Source organism: Apodemus sylvaticus, chromosome 3 (assembly GCF_947179515.1).
Source record: "Apodemus sylvaticus chromosome 3, mApoSyl1.1, whole genome shotgun sequence".
Classification (NCBI taxonomy): Eukaryota; Metazoa; Chordata; class Mammalia; order Rodentia; family Muridae; genus Apodemus; species Apodemus sylvaticus.
This window is the reverse complement of record NC_067474.1, coordinates 11,574,983-11,601,111: the sequence shown is the minus strand read 5'-3', so window position 1 is coordinate 11,601,111 and position 26,129 is coordinate 11,574,983. Positions and strand designations below refer to the sequence as shown.

The 26,129-nt window shown below is 46.6% G+C and overlaps 1 protein-coding gene across 1 annotated transcript in view; it reads left to right on the top strand.

The window, feature by feature from the left end:
• The window catches only part of Vxn (vexin), a 31,209-nt gene extending 7,662 nt beyond the window's left edge, over positions 1-23,547 (top strand). Inside the window, exons 3-6 of the mRNA XM_052175981.1 lie at positions 6,259-6,421; positions 14,769-14,830; positions 17,851-17,942; positions 21,135-23,547. Coding sequence (XP_052031941.1) covers positions 6,259-6,421; positions 14,769-14,830; positions 17,851-17,942; positions 21,135-21,318 — 501 coding nt within the window. The 3' untranslated portion in view covers positions 21,319-23,547. The remainder of the gene's footprint in view (positions 1-6,258; positions 6,422-14,768; positions 14,831-17,850; positions 17,943-21,134) is intronic.
• Positions 23,548-26,129: the final 2,582 nt, after the last annotated feature.

Below are 26,129 nucleotides of genomic sequence, written 5' to 3'. Positions count from 1 at the left end.
GTGGGACAGTCTCTGGATGGTCCTTCCTTCAGTCTGTGCTCCACACTTTGTCTCTGTATCTCCTCCGATAGGTATTTTGACCCCCATTCTAAGAATGACCTAAGCACCTACACTTTGGTCTTCCCTCTTCTTGAGCTTCATGTGGCCTGTGAGCTATATCTTGGGTATTCCTAGTTTTGAGCTAATATCTGCTTATCAGTGAGTGCATACAATGTGTGTTCTTTTGTGATTGGGTTACCTCACTCAGGATGATATTTTCTAGTTCCATCCATTTGCCTAAGAATTTCATGAGTTCATTGTTTTGAATAGCTGAGTAGTATTCCATTGTGTAAATGTACCATATTTTCTGTATCCATTCCTCATTGAAAGGCATCTGGGTTCTTTTCAGCTTCTAGCTATTATAAATATGACTGCTATGAACATAGTGGAGCATGTGTTCTTGTTACATGTTGGAACATCTTCTGGGAATATGCCCAGGAGTGGTATAACTGGGTCCTCGGGTAATACTATGTCCAATTTTCTGAGGAACCACCAGACTGATTTCCAGGCTTTGGCATTTTAATGAACTACCCTTATGCTGCCTACACATCCTTAGAGGTTAAAGGTGCTTTGCATCTCCCATTTTACATACACATTTCTTCATGTCAGAACTACCAATACATCTGCACCGTGTCTCAGAAGGAAGGCAATAACGGCCGCTATCACAGATTTTGCACTATTGTAGATTTTTAAGTATTGTAATTTTTTTTAAAAAATCTTTTTTCTGTTTCAAAGTCATGGGTTTTTTTTTTTTTTTGTTAAAAAGGGTTTATTTGTTGTTTCTATAAATATCCTTTAGATTTAAAAAAAATAGAAAAAGAAAAAGAAAAACAAAGAAGATCATTGATCATCCTGAATGGCGAGGAGTGGCCCATTGCGGCAAGAGCAGTGCCTTCAGCCTTGTTACCCTCCAGTTCCCAAACCAGCACGTGTCCATTACAAAAGTCCCAAACGCTGTCACTTTAGCATCACAAAGTTCCGAGACACTGTAGAACACAGTGGAAGATGCATAGATTTATTGACCACTCAACATTTTTCCCTGTGGACTTTTTATTTTTCTGCTTGCTTCTGTGTGAGTTGTGCAGCTTTATTTAAGGACTTTTGGGGACACTGTTAAGAAAGAGATGGCTCTTTCCTAAGAGAAGGAAAGAGAAGGGTCGGGAGGTCCTAACCTCACTCTAACCCCTAAGCATTAAGCACCTCCCTCAGAAGGAAGATGAAATCCGTGTTGTTCACAGATAATTCAGAGTTAGAAAACTTTACTTCAGGAGTTTAGGCCTTAACCAGTAGCATCCATCTTCTCCATTTATAAATTTCTGGACTTGACAGAATGGGGCAGGGCAGCTGGAGCCTGAACTCCTGCCTTGGTGAGACAGGGAGTTCTGCTCCCCTTCTCCAGGTTAGTAGCTTGAACGGACCAAAGGAAAGCCCATCTGACTCTGTTAACTAACATTGACAGTGTTCTTTGGCTCCAAATACTGATTTGCATTTCCTGTCTCTCCCTCGGCCACTCATTTTTTCCTCTACCACTTTCCTGAGTCACCCTCAGCCCTAAGGCACTTCCTCTGGCATTTTCTTCCAGATCACATAGCACAGACACTTCTCTGATGTTCTCTCTCTCCCCCCCCCTCCTCTCTGTTTCCCCCTCCCTCAGGCTCCCTCCGTTAACTTTCCCTCTCTGTTCTCTTCTTCTGTTTGATTCCCAGTCTGTTTCATTGATGTCCTAATCATTCTGATGCCTGTGGATGCCACAGAAATATCTGGACAGACTGCGCCTACCCAAGGAGTGGGTTTGTCCAGCCTTCCAGGATAATGGAACCTTTGATAATAAGCAGGGAATCTGGAAAGAGGAAAGGACAGAGAAACAGGGTTGTAAATATCACTTTGTCCCCACAGTTGATGCTTGTGTGGAGTCTCCTGGTTTGTGTGCTGAGTATTCAACTGCACTTGGATATTCTCAGCTGGGGGTAGGTGCTTCTCGGAAGCCTTCACTCAGGTGGTACAGAGTGCATTGGTTCTGTAAGAACAGCTCTGAGATCTTAAGGAAGACACAAAGCTCCCTCTGACCTCAGTTTCTCTGCATGCTAAAGTCCTGAGTTAGCTCTAACATTCCTGTCATTTCCTTCTGTCCCGAGTCATGAGTGTGCCCCACCATCCAGTTCTTGTGTGTCTGATTCCTCATCCTGACCTCTGAGCTGACAAACAGAAGTATGAATTTGGGGTGTCAGGGAATGGACCCCCAGCAATGTATTAAAGTAACACTTTAGCAGACTGGGATGGCCTAGAACAAGGAAATCCTGTAATTAAATCTTTGTTTTCCCTTTTCTACCCTATTCAGACTCCCATCTAATCTCTCTACTCAGATGCTAAGGGTGTGCTGATAGGCTGCTTTGATCTACAGCTATCAGCAGTAAGTTCTATAGACAAGAAAATAAGTCAAGCTCTCAATAGCCAGCTACTGTCCTGCTTTGAAGTATATGGCCCTAAGTGACAATCTGGACAGTATCAAGAGAGCACACACCACCCCACCACCACCACCACCACCACCACCACCACCACCACCCCACCACCACCACCAGCACCACCACCACCACAATCACCACCACCACCACAATCACCACCACCACCACCTGCACCAGACACCATCCATGCCAACTGAGCATTGAATGCTGTTCTTCCCTATTTCCTGACACACACAGTTCAGTGAAGGCCTGGAGAGGTGGCATATCTTCTTTCCCAAAGAGTACATGTGCCCTTAATTCAAAAGAGGGAAGGTACTAGTGTTTTCTCGTGGACCCCTTTGGCTTTCCCATCTGCCTTAGGTTGTCCAATACACACACACCAACACACACACACACTCACACTCACACACATATATACATTCACACACTCACTCGCATACTCACACTCACACACATACTCACACACTCACACACATATATACATTCACACACTCACTCGCATACTCACACATACTCACACACACACTCACACACACACACATACACACACCAGCTGTCACTCTTATCCTGAAGAAATGCTAAGAACCAAAATCAAAACATCAGGTTGAACTGCAGTGCAAGGTTGATAGTACCCAGCACAGATGTCTGTCACTTAATGAGGTTCAGTAAAGAAGAGTCACATTCTCAGAAATCCCTTATAACGTAAACTATGTGTACCCAGAAGGACAGGACTCAGAACTATTATTAGTCTGGCAAATCCCAATACGCTGGGTTCCATTATGGAAGAAACTACACTTAAGGAACAAAGAAGAGCAGAGGAAGCAGCTTATGTAGGGAGTAGGCACCGGCAGGTCTTCTCCACCACACACACACACACACACACACACATACACACACGCTGCATTGCACTGTGTAGACAGGAACTTTCCTCAGCCTACCTCGAAAGCCTGCAGGGAACCCAGCAAATGACCATTTCTAAAATGCCCAGAGCAGGAAAAGACAAAGATTGTCAGGCCGGTGATGAATCCTAAATGCTCAGAACACCCCCAGTACCCTCCCCCAAAGATATGACTGGGTCCTAAATGGATCTGACAAGAGTAAATGCCCTACCCCATTTAAAACCAAATTTGTGATATCCAGTTTCTAAGTAACAGGCTATGTGAGGTAAACTGAAAGAGCGACGGCTTCCCTCGTGATCCTCTATGACAAACAAGAAGATCCAATCTTCAGAACACTTTAAATCACTTGCAAACGTGGCCTGAACACAAAAAGAATCTTTGCTGATAACAGGCTTTGATTATGCCAGTGGGCATGACCCTATCTATGCTCAACTGGTCAGCACCAAACCTGGGGTGTGAGGCCTTAGACTGTGACAGAGATGGTAGAACAGCTGCCTGGCATGCACGCAGCCCTGGGTTCAATCCCCAGCCTGGTGATACACATCTGTAATCTGGGCACTCCACAGCTGGAAGCCAGAGGGTCAAAAGTTCAGAGGTATCCTCAGCTGCCTTATACTGAGTTGGAGACTATACAGACTGCATAAGGATCTGTCTAAAAACGAAAGACAGCGGAGCTTGAGCTCTGGCTTGACCCAAAATGGAGTTCCCATGTGCTCCATTGGTAATCTGAGATGAGAGCCTTTATTGTTTTAATATGCATAAACAGTCACTAACAGTAAGTATTTTATGGGTTTTGCTCATTTTTTTCTCCATTTTCTACTACTTTTTTGAATTTTATTACTTAATAAAGAGTTTAATGAGCATAGGAATTATCCCTCACTATATGTAATGCTATGTGTTATATTAAGCTATATTCTATTTTAGTATTTGTTGTTCACACACAGATTTGACCTGTCTTATCACTGAACCCAAGCCAGAGCCCTGATATTTATTCCAACAGTATCCTTAAAGAGAGTTTCCTGCGCTGGCTTGAAATACCACCCTGCTATCTTGTTTTTAAAAGCCCATTTACTTTTCTTCCGCGTCCCCCAAAACCAACACTATAGTTCTGTGTGGTGAATTGAAGGGGATCTGCCAAAGCCCAGACCGTAAGGGCTGAGCCCCTGTTCCTCCCTCACAGATGCACAGGCGCCCGCCCGCCTGGGAGCTGACACACACCGGGCCCTTGCCGAGCAGCTGTGCACAGAAGGAAGTGAGGGGGTAAAGCGGGCCTTGGGAAGGAGGGGGCACTATGGAATCCTGGAGCTCCTAATGAATGAGCCTCCTGGAGTAAAGACAACCAGAATGAATGACCCTGTGTCCTGGAAATGGGTAAAATATGCAGAATCTGCTCCCTGGCTGCCAAGATTCCCTTCATGGCTCCCGGTATTAAGATAAAATGGCTGCTATTATTTGTCTCCTGTTTTTCCATTTAAATAATTTCAATGATTTAAGTACAGCTGCCCCCCTCAGTACCCACAGGGATTGATTCCAAGACGTCCACAGATACCAACATTCACAAGTTCAAGTTCACTGTGTAAATGGCACACTACACAGTCCTCAGACACATACTCTACTTTAAATCATCTCTGGCTCACAAATTTACCTAAAGATAACTGCATGTTATGAAAACCATAGCATACCATCTGCTAGGAGATAAAGAACAACCTCTGCATGTGTTCAGTGCAGATTCAGGTTTTTTAAACACGTTTTAAGAATTTCATACACTACTTTGATCTTATCTTTTCCTTCCTCCTCCCAGCTCCTTCCAAACACACCCAACTCCAAGTTCCTTCCCTCTCTTTAAAACACACAACAACAGAACCTGGAGTCAGACTTGTGTTGGCTGACCAACTCCTGGGGGAGGCCGGCTGGAATATGCCTGATATAGTATCACTCCATTGGAGAAAACTGATTTTCCCTCTCCTCACGGCTGTCAGTTCCCGTTCCGGGTAGCCTCTGGGCTAGCTGTGCGACTCCATGCCCTCCGTGCTGCCTCTACGCTGGATCTGGCTGGAGCTCTCTATAAAATTCTTATGTTCATCTTCCCTATCACATCTGGGAAACGGTGGTTCTTACCATCTCTCTGCCCTCTTTTCTGCATAGGTAAATATAAAGTTCTATTAATTTTTTCATACCGCATGTTTTGATCATATTTACCACCACTCCTCTTTCTAAGTCCTCCCAGATTCGCCCACCTCCTAGTTTCATGTCCTTTTATAAAAACAACCTGCTAAGTCAACTTTGTGCTGGCCTCTTGCTTATGCGTGTGAGGCCATCCACTGAAGCATGGTTGGTCTACCAGAGGTGATAGCATTGAAGAAGACAAGCTCTCCCTCCAAGAGAAGCCATCGACTGTCAACAGCTCTTCAGCTATGGGGCAGGGCTCATGATCCCCTCCCCCCTTCCTGCTGCAATGGTGACTGGCTTGATCTTGGGCAGACAGCCATGGCTGGATCCTATCCAGAAAGGGCACTGCTTACTCTAGTCCTCTGACCTCTAGCTCTTACAGTCTTTCTGCCTCTCTTCCTCAAGGGTCCCTGAGTCCAGCGTCCCAGTTACTGATGTACTGTTTGTGGTTGAGTTCCAGCAGCCGATTGTAATGCAACCACCCTAGCCTTTAGCACTCTCTTCTGTCTTTCTGCTCTCTCCACTGACAAACACTCAGTGAAAATTCACTGCCTGCCACCCTGGTCCAGGCTCACCTTGCCGTGGCCATTTATTCATTCGTTACAGTTCCCTAGTGGACATGAGGTGGGTGCGGTCCCCAGGCGCTGGGGCACTCTGGAAGATGGATGACTGGGCTTTTCACCCTGCAGGTGGTGATCGAGTCCGACCTGTACCCGCCACCGAGGCCCCTGGAGCTGCTGCCTCAGCGCTGTGAGCGCAGGGACACAGGTGATCGCAGGTGGCTGCAGACTGGCCGACTGCAGACCGCCAGGCCACCAGGGGCGCAACCCAACAAAACCCCCGCCAGACCTGGTATGTGAGTCTCAGTTCCCCAGGTTGGGGGGGGGGGGGAAGGGGGGAAGGGGAGGGGGAGGGGGGAAGGACGCGGAAACCACTGAGAGCCAGTGATGAATCTGCAAAAGCCGAGCAACAGCTTATATGTGTCCTATCCTGTGGCCCTCCCTGGAGGACTTATTATTGAGCATCCAACTTTGGGGGAAGAAATACAAGGTACCTGCGGTTGGGTCTGACCTACAGCAGCAGGAACAACAACACCTTTACCTATACTGTGCTGCTGCCTCCCTCGGTGCAGTGTGAGTGAAGATGAGTGTGTGTCAGGTGCTGCAAAGGTAGCTGTTCAAAAGATGCTTATAATTTTGCCCTGAGCAAGAGCCAAGGGGACTAGGAAGACGTCCCCTTGTGTGTGTGTGTGTGTGTGTGTGTGTGTGTGTGTGTGCTGCCATCTTGAAACTGTTTTATGGCTGATGGAGGTGCAGCTCAGTGAAAGACCTTGGTTTCATCCTCAGTACCATAACCACAGTCACAACAACCATAACAACCAAACTGTACCTTTGGGGTGAAGGTGGGGGGGGGGGGGGGGGGGAGGTGAGACTCTCTGAGTAGACTGAGCTGTCCTGGAACTCACTCTTTAGACAAGGGTGGCCTCGAACTTACAGTGATATGCCTGCTCCTGCTTTCCCATGTACTGGGATTAGAAGCATGGGCTGCCATGCCCAACTAGCCAAAGTGTACCTTTTTTTTTTTAATTTGAATGACTTAGCAATATATAAAAAGAATTTAGGAGCAAACCTATTTGAAAATTAGAAACAGTGATATTACCTTGAATACTTGGGTTTTTTTTTTTTTAATGGCTTGCACCCTAAGCAATAAAAATATGATTCAGCATCTAGCTCACTGATGTTTCTAGTAATATTTTCTCTTTAACTGATAGTTTAGGCAATTTTTTTATTGAATATATTTTTTATTTACATTTCAAATGTTATTCCTTTTCCCAATTCCCCCCTCCCAGAAAACCCCCAACACATCCTCCCTCCCCCTGCCTCCATGAGGATGCCCCTCCACCCAACCCACTCCTACCTACACTCCCCCACCCACCCACCCACCCTACCCCACCCCTGATTTCCCCTCATTGGGGCATCTATTGAGCCTTCATAGGACCAAGGATCTCACCTCCCACTGATGCCCAACAAGGCATTCCTCGCCACAAATGCAGCGGAAGCCATGTGTACCCCCTTGGTTGATGGCTTAGTCCCTGGGAGTCCTGGGGGGGTCTGGTTGGCCCACATCATCCTTTTTCCCATGAGGCTGCAAACGCCTTCAGCTCCTCCAGTCCTCTCTCCAACTCCTCCATTGTGGACCCCACACTCAGTCCAATGGTTGGCTGTGAGCATCTGCCTCTGTGTCTGTAAGGCTCCCCTCAGGAGACAGCTGTATCAGGCTCCTTTTGGCAAACACTTCTTGTCATCCACAATAGTGTCAGGGTTTGGTGACTGTTTATAGGATGAATCCCCAGGTAGGACAGTCTCTGGATGGCCTTTCCTTCAGTCTCTGCCCTACACTTTGTCTAGTTTAGGCATTTTTTTCCTGTTGTGCCAACAACATAAAGTTACACATGCTATAATTCAAAAATACACAGAGAATAATGGCATATACCTTTTTGTTTGATTGGTTGGTTTTAGATTTTTTAATTTATTTATTTACACTCCATATTTTATTCCCCCAACCCATCTACCCTCTGACTGTTTCACATCCCATACCTCCTCCCCACCCCCAGTCTCCACCCAATGGACTATGGATGTCCCCACCCCTCATCCCACCTAACCTCTAAACTCCCTGGGACCTCCAGTCTCTTGAGGGTTAGGTGTATCATCTCTGAATGAACACAGACCTGGCTGCGGTCCTCTACTGTATGTGTGTTGGGGGCCTCATATCAGCTGGTGTATGCTGCCTGTTTGGTGATCCAGTGTTTGAGAGATCTCAGGGTCCAGATTAAGTGAGACTGCTGGTCCTCCTACAGGGTCGCCCTTCTCCTCAGCTTCATTCAGCCTTCCCCTAGTTCAACAGCAGGGGTCAGCTGCTTCTGTCCATTCATTGGGTGCAAATATGTGCATCTGACTCTTTCAGCTGCTTGTTGGGTCTTCTGGAGTCCAGTCATGCTGGGTCCCTTATTGTGAGCACTCCATAGCCTCAGTAATAGTGTCAGGTCCTGGGACCTCCCCTTGAGCTGGTCCCACTGTGGGCCTGTCCCTGGACTTTCTTTTCCTCAGGCTCCTCTCCATTTCTCCCTGTAATTCTTTCAGACAGGAACAATTACGGATCAGTTGTGACTGTGGGATGCCCTGCCTCCCTCGTTTGATCCCCTATCTTCCTGCTGGAGGTGGGCTCTGTAAAGTTCCCTCTCCTACTAAGGTCCCTCCCTTTTAGTCCTGAGAGTCTCTCACCTCAGATCTCAGTGCATTCTGGATGCGTCCCCCTCAACCTCCTATCTCCCGAGGTTGCCTGTTTCCTTGCTTTCTGCTCCCTCACCAAATACCAGATCAGGTTCCCCTCCCCCCACCCAACTCCCCCACCCTTTCCACTTTCCCTCCCAGGTCCCTCCCTCCCTCCCCACTTGTGATTGCTTTCTCATCCCTCCCAAGTGCACTGAGATGTCCTCACTTGGGCACTTCAGCTTGTTGACTTTTCTTTTTGAGTTCTGTGGACTGTTATCTCAGGTATTCTGTACTTTTTTGGCTAATATCCACTTATTAGTGAGTACATACCATGTATGTCTTTTTGGGTCTGAGTTACCTTACTCAGGATGATATTTTCTAGTTACATCAATTTACCTGCCAAGCTCAAGATGTCCTCATTCTTAATAGCAGAGTAGCATTCCATTCTGTAAATGAACCACATTTTCTGAATGGCATACACTTGTAATCTCAGCATCTGGGAAGCTGAGACAAGAGAAGGGTCATAAGTTCAAGGTCAGCCTCGGGCTTCGGGAGGATAGCCTACCTCAAAAACAAACAAAAACCAGGAGCTGGGAGACAGCTCAACTGATAAGTATTTGTGATACAAATATCAGGGCCTGAGTCCAATATCCAGATCCCTGCATAAAAAGCTAGGTGTGACGGTGTGATTCTAACCCAGTGCTGGAGCCAGAGATGGGAGCCAGAGGTAGGAGAAACTGAGGGCTTCCTGGCCAGCCTTATATGCAAGCTTCGGATCTCAGTGGAAGACTGTCTCAAAAACAAAGCGGACGGCATCAAAAGAAAGACACCTGAGGTTAACTTCTGCCCTTTGTATGCTGTCCTTCATGCACCCACATACACTAACATGAACACACATCTGTGTACACACAGGAAGGAAGGAAAAAAGGAAGGAAGGGAGAGAGGGGGAAGGGAGGGAGGGAAGGGAGGGAGGGAGAGGGAAAGGAGGGAAAGAGGGAAGAAGGAAGGAGGGAGGGAAGAAGGAAGGAGGGAGGGAGGGAAGGAGGGAAGAAGGAAGGAGGGAGGGAGGGAAGAAGGAAGGAGGGAGGGAGGGAAGGAGGGAGAGAAGGAGAGAAGAAGGAAGGAAGGAGGGAGGGAAGGAGGAAGGGAAGCATTAACAATTAAGCATTGACAATTTTGTGTTTTACAGGAACTGACATAATTCTCTACTGACTATGTTCTTTAACAATCTTTTCCCATTCCGTGAGCCTCCTTTTTTCCAAGATTCCTTGTGGTTGTCTGCTCTAACCGTTGCTTTTCCTCAGTGTCACACTGGGGTGCTTTGGTCGCACCCTGTGCTTAGGATCGAAGGCACCAGAAGAAAAAGCTTAGCCTTATTTTCAGCTAATACCGGTTGCATCCGTGTAAACAGACTGGAAGCATTAGAAAAGCCATGGTCTGACTTGCAAATTAAGAGGAGATAGATTTTTTTCTCTAGGTCTATGTATATACAGGTGAGTGGGTGGATGCGTGTGTGTGGAAAGAGAGAAATAAGCAGAATATTCCTCTTTGCTCCAAAAATCCCAAAGTGAATTCAGAATCCATGCTTCTCAAGCTTTTGTGGATACAAGAATCGGCTAGGGGGCTTTCCCTGGAGCAGATTTTAACCCCTAAGGACCCTGTCCCACTGATGGGTCCTGGGGTTTCATTTCTGATATGACACTGCTCTTGCAGCTACAGGGCCAACAGACTGAGTAGCAGGGGTTTAGAAAGAAGTTAACGCAGTGATTTTCAAAATGGGGTCCCTGGAACTATGTTGGAAAAACACATGTTATATTACTAGGAATTCCAAAATTAAAGCATATCAATCATTCTCTCTCTCTCTCTCTCTCTCTCTCTCTCTCTCTCTCTCACACACACACACACACACACACACACACACACACACATACACACCTCAACCATGCTGCAAGGCAGATTGTGGTTTTTCTAATCTTCCATTTGACCAACTGCCGTCACTCCCTGCCAGTTCACAGGACAGAAAAACCAACACTGTAGAAATTGTTTGACTCATGCAAGGTGACATTCCTTGGCAGTCACAAAGACAAGGTACAATATCCAGTCTCCTGGTGTAATGGTCAGTGCTGTATCACACACAGCACTAATATCTAGTGCAGGGGTCACTTTTATAGTTTTTAAAAAATAGTATCTCATAATGCAATCCAAGCTGGCCTCAAACTCATGATTCTCCTGCCTCAGCATCCCAAGAGCTAGGACTATGAGTGCATTACTATGGTTGGCTGCTTTCACAACTTTGCAGGTAGTTAGTGTCCTCTCATACTGCAAAGCCCGTCTTTATTCTGAAGACAAGAGCAATAGGTTATGAAATGGAAAGTCCGCCCAACATGTGACAGTCAGCTCATGCAGGAATGTGTTAGTCAGGTTTGGGTGGAAAAAAAATAGATTCAGCTGGGCATTGATTCAATTCCCTCAGAGCTTCCAATCTGATAGATTCCAGGATGGGTAGGAGGAGTGTTGCTGAGCCAAAGCCAAACCTTGATGTTCTCCAAGGAAAGGCTAGGCACCAGCCCATGGGTATCAATTCTTACTTCCTTCTGCATGTCTCTAGGGACCTCAGATCTAGGGCCTTCCTCTTTCTCTGAACTGTAGGACAAGGCTCTTGGGTGCTACAGACATCTCAGGTAGGAGAGGGGTAAGGAAACTTGGAGACCACAGGGATGCGATAGGTAGAACCAACTAAGACATTCTCGCAGTCTCGGATGCTGGAAAGGGACAGTGCCCACCTCCTGGGCATGGAAAACTATTTACAGCACTTTTTCCCAGAGATGAACTAGAGCACCTCAGAACCAGCTTATCAAAACAAGCTAAAAGGTGTCACCTTTTACGGAGCATGACTGTCCAGCTTCCCAGACAGTCTCCAGCTTCCTCCCTAGTGCTTCTGTAACCTCCCCACCACTAAGCTGGCAGTGTCACCCCAGAGAGCTCCTGCCTTGCCACTTTTGTAACTTACCTCAAACTTCCCAGCCGCAGATGCACCACGTCTCACATATGTGGACAATGGGGGCCTCAGCCCCCAGGCCCTCTCCCTCTCCAAAGTTCCCAGAATATCCTTCCTAAGACAGGGGGCTTCCTCTGTCATCTTTTGTTTTCCACACTGTCGTCTCTTCCTGCCCACATGCCCTTCAAGCCATGATGGCATCCCATGGCCAGCTCCCAGGACACCTTGTCCTTACCATCCTAACCCTGTAGCTCAGGGTTATTCTGCCTTACGTAACCCTGATGGCCTAGTCCATTGCATTGGAACCTTCGTTAATGCTCTTTCTGTGGATTTCTTACTCTGTGTACAGAACTCCATCTCCTTCTGAATTAGAATATGTTGTCCCTTGACCAGTGTCCCTGGGCCTTTGAGAGTCTAATAATCCCTGAAACCATCTTCACCTGGCTCTTCAGCTGCTCTTCTGTTGCTGTGATAAAACACCATGATCAAGGCAACTTGCACAAGGAAGGGTTTATTCTGGGTTTATAGTTCCAGAGGGCTAGTAACCATAAACAAGGACAGGGTGTCAGACAGCAAACATGGTGGCTAGAACATCAGATGTGCCTGAGAACTCACATCTCAAACTGAAAACAGGAAACAGAAAGAGCGAACTTAAAATAACACAAGTCTTTAGACTCCCAAAGCCCATCCCCAGCGATACGCTTCTACCAGCAAAGCTGCATCTCCTAAGCCTACCCAAACAGGGGTACCAATTGGGGACCAAATATTTAAATGCCTGTGAATATAGGAACATCTCATCCAAAGCAGCACATCTGCCTTCAGATGAATGGTTCTGTGTCACCAGTGCCTTTGTTTCCCCAACTGGAACATGTACACTATCATGGCACCTCCTCCCCTTATGGTGACGGCAGGGATCAAATGAGGTGCAGCTGTCCCCAGATCAGGCACAACTGGTTTCAAGACCCATTTAAGATTCTGCAATGCTCAACTCCCTCATGTAAAATGGCACAGTAAATGCATATACACATTTGTCTTTCTGTCTGCTTTAAATTGTCTGTAGATGATTGCTTAAATGCCTCATGTGATATAAACATTATAAAAGTCAAACTTATAGTGTATTGTTTAGGCTAGGGCAACAAGGAAATTAAGTATGTACTTGTTCAGTACAGGATTTTTTTTTTTGAGAGTCTTGTGATCTGCAATGTGTCTTGGACTCACCTGCTCTGAACTCTTCCTCCTCCCACCTTCACTTTCCAATGTTGGGATTACATGCATGTGCATGTGCATGTGCTACCATGCTACATGCATGTATTACCATGCCTCCCTATATATATGCAATTTCATCATTACTATTGTTATTGTTACCGTGCTGGGTATTGAATCCAGGGTCTTCCCTGTCCTGAGCAAGTCGCCCATCACTGGCCCAAACTCCCAGCCCCACAAATGCAATATTTGAAGTACTTTTTAACTATGAATGTGGGGCCTACAGGTAATGAGGCCATCCATTACTGGGCAGTTTATGACCAGCTCAAAGCCTGGCACACTTTGAAGATAGGCTGGTGATTCTAATTATTCAAGCATACCACTTTTTGTGGTTTGAACTTGGCAGGGTTAAAGGGGAATTTTCCTAGACCAACTGAATTTAGTAGCATCTGTCTTTGGGTAAAACCATAGGAAAAAAAGATTCACAAATTAGGCAACTCCCGGAGCAGGTTCATCACTTAACCAACACTACTGGCAGGCAGCATCTACAAAAAAGCCCAGAAAACAGCCCAGTCCACCGATGAGTCAATTGGTTCTCACTTAGCTAGTAAGTTGTTTCCAGCCCCGCCAGCCAGCAATCCATCGGACATGTGTAACCATTTAAGCTCAGCTACTGTGATGAAATGCTGTTGGGTTGGGTTTGGGGCATACCTAGTCCACTCTAAGGCCATCTACCAAATTTACAGATCTATATGGGTTCCTGACATCCAAACCCAGTCACCAGGTGTGCAATGCAGGCGTTTCTACCAACCAAGCCATCTTCCAGCTCCTACAGTTTCTTTTTTTTTTTCTTTTTAAAGATTTATCTATTTATTTTATGAATATGAGTACACTGTAGCTATACAGATGGTTGTAAGCCACCATGTGGTTGCTGGGATTTGAACTCAGGACCTTTGGAAGAGCAGTCAGTGCTTTTAACCGCTGAGCCATCTCTTCAGCCCCCATACAGTTTCTTATATAGGCATGTGTGTGGTGAAATTAGAAAAGAGACTATGAGACAGGAAGACGAGATCTAAGTGAGGGGGGGAGCAGGAAAGGAGGGCAAGCAAATACTTGTGAGACAGAAGCAGACAAGCCTGGGATGCGGCAGAGAGGGGAGAAGGCTAAGGTGGGAAGTGGTGGGGGGGAGGAGGATGGGTTTGAGTGAAGTGCACATGAAAATACCATAATAACAAGACTCATTCTTTTAACCCATTTCCTGTGAGCTGAGGTCTTAGGAAAGTAGGAAGTGCCGAGGCCGCATTCTGTGAGCATCTACTGCATGCAGACACAATGCTAAATGCTGTGTTTTAATTGACTTGATTTTTTCCAGCAGTTTGAGGCTCCCAGCAAAACCGAGCTGGAAGCACACATACTGCCCATACCTGCCTTCTGCCTGCACACGTGTGGCGTCTTCCTGCCTGCACACGTGTGGCCTCCTCCATCTGAACATCCCACAATGGCATGCTTGTCATAGCTGCTGAAGTGGAAGAGTGTCGGGGGTAGGGCTGACCCCACTTGGCAGTTAGCATGGCCTGACCAGCAACCTAGTCCTTCACTGCCTGGTACAAAGGCCCAGAGAAATTCCCTCTTTGACTGGATGGCTAGCAAGATAATTGATTCAGGAGCAGAGGGAGGCAGAACTAGGAGTACAACTGAATAATGTCTCTTCTGTTCAATCTCACAGTGGGGACTTCTGAACCCAAAGCGTCGAATCTGTGTGGGACTCGGGCATATGGAAAGTCCTTGGTAAGTAAAGTAAGCCAGATTCATTGTACGTGCTGTGCTCAGAACTTCTCATGTCTTTCTGGTGCCAGAAAGAGATCCTGTCCTTTGCCCTGGGCCAAAGATTGTTAAGAAAGCAGCACTGGGGTTCTTTGCTCTTGGAACTAGCAGCTCTTCTGTGTACTTAGGATACATTACTGGCTGCTCCTAGTTCTCAACCGGAATTCAGCTCATATGTAAACAGAAGCCATGACTTGCTAACTTCTCATGCATGGAGGAAGACCCAAAGGGTCTGGGCAGATAGCAATGCCCAGTTAACTCCCAGGTGCAGCTCTGGGTGGGTCCTAGCACTAAGAGGGGCTGTATACTCACCACACAAGCCCAGAACACTAGTCTCTCAGCTTGGCTGCTACACATGCCATAGTCCACGGCACTGCAACATTTGCTTACAGCAGATTCAGTGTCTGGAGAGGGTTCTCCTCTTGCCTTGCATTTGGATGTGTTCTTGCTAAGTGTTTTCTATTCATACAAATAGAAGCACTGCAGAAATCTCTTTCTTCTTGTGGGACACTAATATCATCATAGAGGCTCCACCCTCAGTATCTTCATCTAAACCTAGTTACTGCTCAGAGGTTCCACTTCTAAACACCATCACACTACAGGATAGGTAGGGCCATGACAAATGACTTTAAGTCAGGCACAAACATTCAGTCCATAACAACTTGTCATTTCAGGACAGGGGACTGCTGACCTTTACAGGTCAGGTTCACTGAGATTTGAGGACTGAAAGGTAAGATGTATATTAGGGATCAATACCGGTCTTGAGAGAAGGGAGGTCCTTAGGTGGAGGGGACGACGGAACTAAGATCCAGGCTTAACGCTTTCATGTGCAGGCTCTAGAGTTCGAGTTGCCCACACGGATGAGTCTCAACTGGGTGCAAATGGCTCAACTTTTCTCTTCCTCACTCCATTAGGGTGTGTGGACTATCCCAGCAAGCATGTGGCTCGGAGCAAGGTGGACACTTTTCTACCCTCTGCCCATCCTGAAGTTGAACAGTTTGTCCTGTCTTAAAGAAGGATTAGGGGACATGTTCCCATGTTTATGTCTTCTTCTCCTCCATGCTCTTCTAGGGATGAGTGTGGGGTTCCCTATCACCTAAGAGAGTCAGTGGTGTGTGGAGATGATCTCAGACACAGCAGGCTCTAGCAGCAGCTGCTGTTCAACATGAAAACCAGGAGATGCCAGATGCATTCAGGGCCAGCCCCTCATCCCTGTGGAACAATTTAGACAGATATGGGTATTCACGCTCTGGGCAGGAGACCTAATCCAAGGATTTTAGTAAGATCTTTGTATTGGAAAAAGTACACAAAGGGTGGGGATGAGAGAAATGGTTGTCAAGGAAGTCTCCTCTCCAACCTCATATGCAGAAAATAGGATGACGAGGCAGCCGGCAGAGGGAAGGAAGACAGTCTTGGGAGTTCTACGATGAGGGTGGGAAGGCCAGGGCTACAGAGGAAAGCGTGGAGATTATCTCAGATGTACTAGGCTCTTGCAGCACCTGCTGTTCAACATGATAACTAGAAAAGACGACAGAAGCATTCAGGGCCAGGCCCTCATCCTCATGGAACAAATTAGACAAATATGGGTATTCACGCTCTGGGCAAGAGACCTAATCCAAGGATTTTAGTAAGCACACAGGGAATCTAGCAGCCTGGGATTCCAGCTCCTAGGCTTCAGGGGAGGTTTAGATTGTGCCCGTGACAGATGAGCCAGCTGTACCTACTAAGGAACCAAAGAAAGCTGGGGTAGTGGAGGTGGGGGGAGAAGATAAAGAGGCACACTCAGCATTGCCATGGGCCTGGAAAAAGTGAAGCTATGCTCCATCACTCATCTGATGCTCGTTGTGCAGAGGCAGGAGAGAGACTCAGGGCCTGCCCATCTAAATCTGATTCAGTGCTGACGTAGATGGGATAGAACTAAGGGAGGGGCAGGGACCAGCATTCCCTCCGAGAGCTAAGGCGCTAAGGGCTATGTTAGCTGAGTCATTGGCATGATGAGGAGCAACTAGGGAGAGGCCACAAGGTGGCGCAGTAACCCTGCCCTCAACCTTCCCCACAGGGGTAAATAATGGTGTCCTTGACCTGGAGTTTTTCCAGAGACTTCAGGAAATGTGGTGACTTAACACTTTGATGAGGCTTGGAACAGAAGGACAAATCACAGTGTATGCCCATTGATGAAGCAACTGCTGGACTTAGCCCTGATTAGGCCATCAGTTAAGTTTCAGTTCAACACAGGGATGAGGAAGGATCAGTCCCAGACTCTCCCACTTGTTATGCAATTTGTCTAGGGATGGAGACAGTAACGAGAGAAAGACATGCAGAACTAAGGGTCAGCAGTAGAAAAGGCAGGGAGCTTCCTGGAAGTGGGCCTGGTTCCGCTGACTTGCACAGTCATAAAGGGCAGGGCTACAAGTCGGCCTTGCAAGACCTCAAGGAGAAAGAGGAAGAGTTGGCCTGAGTCTTCCATGCTGAGGTGTTGGGTTGAGGATGGTTCCAGAGTCCAGGCAAGACATGGACTGTGTAGCAGGCCTGGGCACACACAAGGTCTGAGTGCACCATTATTTGAAAGGTACAAGAAAGCAAACGGAAAGGCTGGTGCGGGCAGCACGGCTGAAGACAAACGCTACAGGACTGACAGTCAGAAACCAGCAGTGGAAGGGAAAGGGTGACAGCTCTCTTGGAAGAACGAATGGCTCTGTCACGGGTCTGTAAGCTAGAGTCCCAGGACCAACTGTTTCACAGACTTTGTTCAATTCAGCAACCCCAGGCAACGTCCAGCCTGCTGAATCAGACACTGGGTGGGGTTGGCACCACAGAAGGCCTCCAGCATGTCTGATGCTGACTAGGGGAGGACTACGGGAGAACTGTCGCCCGGGCTGAGGGATGGGTACCTTTAGACATCCCTCTTAGAAATGGCTCCAAGAAATGCCAGAGTGGGAACATGGTACCGTTCTCAATTCTTTCCCCACTTGTTTAAAACACAGATTCCTCCAGTGACCAGGATCTCAGCGAAAGCTCCAGCTGGGGTGGAGGTGGCAGCCAAGGGCTCTGAACATGGAGCTGTTCTGGGAAGAGGGTGAGTATACTGCTCTCCTGCTGTGCTGCTGGGCAGCGCCCCACCCATCCATCCCTCAGAGCAGGAGAAGAGCAGGTGGCCAACTCTTCACACATGTATTATGCACAACGAAACCCATGGCAGCTGTAAACTACCTTGTAACGAGGCCTGCAATCCCATGCCCAGCTATCTACATATTAACTGCTTGCCTGGGAACAAGCTGGAGTACTTTTCATGGTTTCCGCCTCGTTAACACTGCTCTTGGGGCTCTGTTTAATCAGATAAATGTAATCGGGAGTCATATCCAGAACCTTTGTAGATGGAGTCAGGAAGGACTCATGAATTCTTTTAGGGACCCTCACCCACAGGTAAAGAAATGTATCAAATATTTTTTCAGGCTAGGTATGCAGCACCTGGCTAGCTTGTGTGAGGTCCTGGCTTTCATCTCCAATGCTGCAAAACAAACAAACAAACAAACAATAAAGCACAGGTTCTTAAATAAACTGTAGCCTCGGCCCTGGTTAACTCCATCTGATAAATAGCCAGCCTAAGATAGCAAGAAGGTTATTCCCTGAATAGCCACAGGCCTTCAGTACGGGACGACAACCAGAGCCTGCAATTCGATATGGACTGTTACACCTCGATGACCTCCTTCCACACTGCAGGTTGTGACATCGGGGTTAAGGTGATGATGGAAAATGAAGGCTTTGAACTCAGATCTTCCTTCTATAGCCTGGCACTTCCACTGACCCTGTCTTTGAGCAAATCATTCTCATCAATTTAAAAACAGGCGGGGAGATGGCCCAGTGGTTACGAGCAAGTACTGCTCTCACAGAGGACCCAAGTTTGATCGCCAGCATCCAGGCCAGGCTTCTCTAACTACCTTGTACCTTCAGCTCCAAAGCCTCCAAATGCTCCTGGCCTCCAAACATATCTCCACTCATGTACACACAGAGGCACATACATGCACATATAAAATTAGAATAATAAAGTAAATCTTAAACAAAGAAAAAGAAGCCTACAGGTGTACATGGCCCTGACCTAAGTTGTCTCTATGTCAATATTTAATATTTAATAATTTGATTGCTTTAAATCTCCCCAAGTGGAGATTTCTTGAGTGGCCATAATGGAAATTAGGCAAAGTCATATGTAGAGCCAGATGAGAGTCCATGCCCATAATCCCAGCATTCAGGAGGCAGTGCCAAGAGTTCAAAGCCATGCCTGGGCTACATACAAAGGTCATGTTTCAAAATACACACCAAGTAAATAAAAAAAGGAGAGAGAGGGAGAGGAAGGAAGATGGAGAGAGAGAAAGAGAGAGAGAGCCCTGCATGGTGGTTCATACCAATGATTCCAGAGGCAAGAGAACCAGAACTGCAAGGCCATCTTGGCTACCAGAGTAAGTTTAAGGCCAGTCTGGAGTCCATGACACCTTGTCTGAAAAGAAACAGGGAGGAGGGAAGGTGTGGCACACGTCTTAGTTAGGGTCTCTATTGCTGTAATAACGTGGGCAACTTCCCAAGAGCAACTTGGGGAGGAAAAGGTTTATTCAGTTTACACTTGTACTCTGTAGGAAGTAAGGAAGGGAAGTCAGTCAGGCCAGGAAGCTGGAGGCAGGAGCTGATGCAGAGAGCACAGAGGGTAAGCTCAACGGCTCACTCGTCGTCGTGGCTTGCTCAGCCTGCTTCCTTATAGAACCCAGGAGCTGCAGTCCAGGGACGGCACCATCCCTATAGGCTGGGCAACCCCCCCCCCCATCAGTCTCTAAGAAAATGCTTTACAGCTCCATTTAATCTATGGAAGCTTATTCTCAATTAAGATTCCCTCCTTTGTGGTGACTCTAGCTTATTTCAAGCTGACAGAAACTCACCAGTATATAAAGCTTAACTCAACTGCTTACATTTTTTGAGAATTGTCTAATTCAGTGATTGGGAAACTGTACAGCAAGCTCAGGACACAAGCTACAACAACGTCTTAATCTATTTTCTTTTGCTAATTACAAAATACCACCAAGTGGTATAGCATAAAAAAGAGAGGTTAATTTGGGTGTGATCCAGTGCCAGTGATGGCGTCTCTGTAGACAGAGTCCAGAGGTTGTGCAGGACATTTATACAACCAGAGACAGGAAAACATATGAGAGAGATATTCAAACTGGCTTTTATGGCACACCCATTCTTGAGATAACCTACTATCCCAAGAATCTGTTAATCCCTTCATGAGGCAAAACTTAATCTAAAATGTCCTATTCTGGTCTTTCCTCTTTTTATTTTGGATGCTGGGATTAGAATCAAGGCTTACATGTGTGAGGCAGATATTCTTCCACTGAGTTGTATCTGCAGCCCTTGTTTGAATTTTGAGGTAGAGCATCATCCAATCTAGCTTGAACTTGAGATCTGCTGTTTTTGCCTCTCCAGGGCTGAGAATACAAGTGTGGTCCCTGGTCTCTTCATATCTCAAATGGAGATTGGTTTTCAAGATGAGTTGTTGAACAGCAGACAAAGCATAGCTCATATTGACCAAAGGAAGTGGAACCCTGGGAGTTAAAGTGGGAACCTTCAGGATAAAGCCCTTCTGAATCTTAGAATTCCCCTAGAAAGAACTGTAAAAACCAAGTTATGTGCCATTTGATGTATTGGGATTTAACTGGAGGGAGTTGTTTGTTTGTTTATTTGTTTGAACCCATTTGGCTTGGATTTTATTTGTTAGCATTTTTCTTCCTGGGGGACAGGGGCTGTTGTAGACTGCTCAGGTAGACCAGAAAGACTATGCCAAGCACTGATGGAAGTCAAGCTTTCTAGGCTACAGAGCTGCATGGTTTCTCTAAACCCAGCCACCACTCACCCACCTCATCTGTCTATCTCTCAATGCTAGAGATCAAATCCAAGCCAACTTGGGCAAGCACTCTACCACTGATGTACCGCCCCATTCCTCAGTGATTTCTACTGGTTAGGCAAGCGAGACAACAGCCCAGATCCCATAAACCACTGTGCTCATGGTCATCTCTTTGTATCCCATCTTAGATGGGCCACAGAGACATTCCTGTGGGTGTTGTACAGTGACCGTCCAGCTATGCAGGACATGGTCATAGGCTGGAGGAGGAGAGGAGAACTCTGGCTGAGAGAACACTCTCCTCAAAGTTACAACTTAAGTCTGGCTCAGTGAAGTAATTGTCTTTCCTACTGCATCCCCACCCCACTCCATCTTTGGTTTTAGATCCAGACACCTCAAGAAGATAGCAGAAGAGTACCCAGCCCTTCCCCAAGGAGCAGAAGCCTCCCTGCCACTAACAGGCAGTGTTTCCTGTGGAGTCCCTGGCATCCTGCGAAAAATGTGGACCAGGCACAAGAAGAAGTCTGAGTATGTGGGAGCCACCAATGGCGCCTTTGAAGCCGACTAAAGTCCACCTTTCATGGCGCCTTGCATTGGCCAAGGTTCACTGGGAGAGAGAAGAGTTGAGGACTGAGACTGAGCCACCCTCCCCTCTGCTGGTCGCTGGTCCACACACATCATCATTCCTTACACTCTGGCATGGGACATGGAAAGTAACATCCTCAGAAGGCAGGAAAGCCGTTCCTCAGAACTGCTAAAGCCATTGATCTTAAAGCCGTATTAGTCAATTACAAAAGTTATGTCCCTACTTTAAGGCAAAACTATACCAAAAGCAAACTTCCCTGGCCTGTTTGAAAGCCTTCCAAGGAAAACAGAAGGCAGTTGATCTGTCTTCTTTGTGAGTTTTCCCAAGATGTATGGTTTCTGGTGTAAATGTAAAAGTTTGGTCCTGAGGTACTCAGAACACAACAGTTCTTACTTTTCCCATTCCATGTCTGTTTTCCCTTGATGAAATACAAAGCGCTTCATCATCTGTTCTAATATCTACTTTATCATTGTCACTCTGCTTTGCTGACCTGGGCATGACTGCATGAGCTCTCTTCTTTTAGGTGCGTTCTTTTCTATAGAAAGGTACTTAAAATGCCAATGTTAAATTTAATGTCTGATATTTTGTGCCGTGGAGCAATTGGCCAGCTTTTGTGCAGTGACTTCAACCCAGAGAGCATTCTCCCATCATTGTCTCTTCTCACCATTACATAACCTCTGATAAGAAAGCACTGTGGTCCCCAATTTACAGATTGAGACACTGGGGCATCTGGATGGCGGTATGTGACTTGACAGCAGCATGTGGGACTTCTCTAAAATAACTGATTTAAGAAAGTTTTTAAATGGAGAGACGAATCTGACAACGTTGGAACAAAGAAGTGATTCAAATGAAATGCATCACTGTGCATTAGATAATTAAGATGGGTGCAAAGAACAAGGATCCCAGTACCTCAAGAGGTTTAGTCAGGAGGATTACATGTTTGAGACATGCCTGGGCAGACTAGCAAGATCCTGTCTCAAAATAAAACAAAGCACACACATGCACACACATGCACACACGCACACACACACACACACACACACACACACACAGAGAGAGAGAGAGAGAGAGAGAGAGAGAGAGAGAGATCCTGCATAGATGAAACCAGAAGAAATCACCATCTTTGTAGGTTGAAACAGCTGAAAATCAATTTCCTGTGGCTCAAACTAATATTTACTATCATTTAAAAATGATCCTGTAAGAAATAATAGTAATCAGAGCTATTCTTTGTTTAATGCTTACCTGCCCTGTGCAGGCACAGTGTTGAACACCTTGCATGAATTAAGCTAGTCTAACAACTAACTTAGGTGAATTTACCCACTGTGTACATTGATACTAACTCAAAAAGATTAAGTGATCAGATTGAAGTCACCTAACTCTAGGTGTCCAACTTTGATGCCCATATTATATCTTCTCCTTCACACAAAATACAGAACACGGAAGGCTGGAAATTAGCAAAGAATCTTTGTCTGCAGTGGCCCGGGAGAGGCTGCCTGGATCACAGTGTGGAGATGAGGCATCAGCGTGCAGACACTGCATGCAGAGACTGGCTAGTGGTATCAGCCTATGCAGTGCTCGGTAACACAGACTGTATGTATTTCTCATCTGTGGCTTAAATTCTGCCCCCAGAAGTCTTGTTTCCTAATTAAGAGGTTTAAATTAACCCAGTCTTCTTAATGAAAGCAGAAACTCAGTGGTGAATTCTACCTTAAGATTATGTTGAGAATTACCAGGTCTCAGCACAAGAATGAGTTGGAAGTGTTTGGGTCTCAGCCTTGCTTCTGCTGCTCTGTAGATTCTGCTCTCCTGTTCCTGACACTCTGGGTAAACCGGAACAATGGCAGAAGGTCAAACCCTGACTTCCACGCTCTTGCTGTTCTGATTGCAACCCTTCCACCTCCGCTTTAGACCCTGAGCATCTGAAAGCTCATGTCCGAAGAGTCTGGACACTTGCTTTGTCCTAGTGAACCATCCAATGTCATATCCAATATTAAGTTGGACTCTAGAACAAAGTTAGGGATAAAAGAGGTCACAGAGTCTCTAATGATTGAACTTATTTAACTTAAAATTGATGTCTTAAATGTGTGTGTGGTACCTGGAGATTTATATGTAGACCTGGACTCACTTTTTATCTTTAATTTAAATTTAAACATGGTGAAATGTTTGCCTTGTGTAGAACATTTCATTTGGCCAATTCAAATAAAAATAAAGATGCCTTGTTAGTGACATTAATAAGCCACTTGAAGACTGTGTCTGAGGCTCCCTGGCTCAATGAGAGAAGGTTTGCACAATGGAAAAGATTTATGCACGCGGGCCCCACTGCTCCTTGAAATGAGAGGGAAATATGGAACCAGCATGATCTTTCCATCCTGAGGCAATGTCTAAGTCTGTTGTCACAGGCCCTGCCACCAGACAGCACTAGGGCCTCAGCTGAAAGGACTTACTGAACAACCTATAATCCCAAGGCTTCCCTTCCCCCTGCCGCAGAGGTGTTTCAGTGCCACCGATAAGTTCCAGGGTCCCAGTGACCCTCTTCAGTCTGCTGGCTTCCCCTCTGCCTTAGAAAGGTCAAACACAAGCTCCCTTTCTGGGATATGCATCCTATACCTCACTCTCCCATGTTCCTCAGTACTAGGATTTAATCCAGGGTCCTCAGGCACTCGGTAAGCATGGTGGGGCCACAGATCCAACCCTTCCCTGTCCCATTTTTAAAGTCTGTTCTGAATTGCTAAACTACCTGACTGACCTCAAACTCACAAATAGCTGGGGTGATGGGCCGGGGTCACTGTCTCAAGCTCTGGGCCAGAAAGCACATTTGCCATAAGACAAAGTCCAAACTTCCTCCTCTGTGCCTACCTCATGCCTTTTGCTGGAGACTGCCCCATGACTCACGGCACAGCCACTCACAGAAGGATGCCAAGGCTGGCTGCTCACTCCCTTCTGGCAATAACCAAGATTGGAGTCTGCTTGAACCAGAGGCAGGGTTTCCAGGACATGTAGGGTAATGAAACTGCCTCTGTCAGGACAGAGGCCATTCACATCTTTCCATTCTCACTCTGGAGATGCCCCACCCCACCCAGCACCAAGGTTGCCTGGAGCCAGCAGATGGGCAGTGGGTTGGAACAGCAAGGCAGCCAAGAGCCGTTTTAAAAAGGAATCATGTAACAGGTCGTCTCTGACACAAAGTTGGCAGGGACAAAGGGACAGACAAGGAAGAATGCGGGGAAAGGGAGTTTTCCGGTGAATTAGGATTTATACTCCATCGCTAATGTCACCAGAATGTCAGCTCCAGCAGGAAGTCCAGGAAGTCCCTGACAAGTGCATCCCTGTCTCTCTCAACAGACAAGGAAAAGACTGTTGTGAAGAACAGTCCACACACCTAGTCATTTGATTTTTATTTTGTCACATGGGACCTGGGACACGATTCATTATCTAATACTCTCTGTTGGGAAGGAGCAAAAAAGTAGAGAAATGGCAGTAGACAAACATGACACATAGTAAGCTCATGCAGGCTGTATACTCCTGGCCTGTGTTGAGGTCTGTAGAGGTATCCAAGCTGAGAGGCTCTTACGACTCTGTTTTCTCTCAGACTTCTCAGGCCAAACACAAGCTCCCTTTCTGGGATATACATCCTATACCTCACTCCTCCCATTTTCCTCAGTACTAGGATTTAATCCAGGGTCCTGGGGCACTAGGTAAGCATTGCTGGGCCACAGATCCAACCCTTCTCTGTGCCATTTTTAAAGTCTATTTTGAATCCCTAAGCTACCTGACAGACCTCAAAATCACAAATAGCTGGGGTGATGGGCCGGGGTCACTGTCTCAAGCTCTGGACCAGAAAGCACATTTGCCACAAGGCAAAGTCCACTATCACCAGGTGGCTGAGGCTTTGCTTGTCACCCCGAGGAGGTCTACATTTTCAAGTAGAGCAGGTGTCCCTGGAGTGTTGATCGAGTGCGGACCCATATTTGGAGGCATACCCACAAAGAAACAAAGCAAGTGTTCTATTCAGCCACCTGCTCTCCAGGGCTCGATTCCCGGAGAGGCCCGCCTCATCATCCTGCGTCCTATGTCACACTCCATCGAGCTAAGCATTCTACCCAGCCAGGAAATGGAGGGAGTGGCAGAGGGTTGGAGAAACATGAGGGGTTCAGTAGCCGCTCTCACTAAATAGGACACAGCTATTTGTAACATACTAGATCCTATAGGTAATGCTCCAAGAACACACATGTTCCCCAGATGCCAGCCTTTAGAGAAAGACAAGACGCAGCACAAACTAAGCAAATTGTTTCTTGGTACCACCCAGGACTAGTTGGAACCAAATCTAATCAGTGAGAGCAAGCTCGTTTCTCTGTTGTCCCCTCAGCTCAGCAACTTTCCATAAACACACACACACACACACACACACACACACCCCTCATCCCTTGACCTCCAGTAGGGCCTGAGACCCCAGTACTCTGGCCAGCCAGGACTCTCATCTCCTCCACCCAGTCTTGGGTACCCCATGCTCTGCACTTCCAACTGGCAGAAACCCTGACAAATGAGAACTTGGGTAACTGTAGAACCTCATGCAAATTTCTGAGCTTGCTTTCTTCATTGGTTGAAAAAGAAAATGTCCTACCTTCCTCCTTGTCCCAGAAATTTTGGAAACAAAATTACCTGGGCCAATATGCAGCTGATTTGTATTAGTGTGGCTACTCAAGTGAGACTATTGGGGCACTTCCACACTAGCTGAAAATGCAGGGGACCACCGTCAACCTCCCTCCATGCTGCCCCTGGTTACTGAGTAGCCC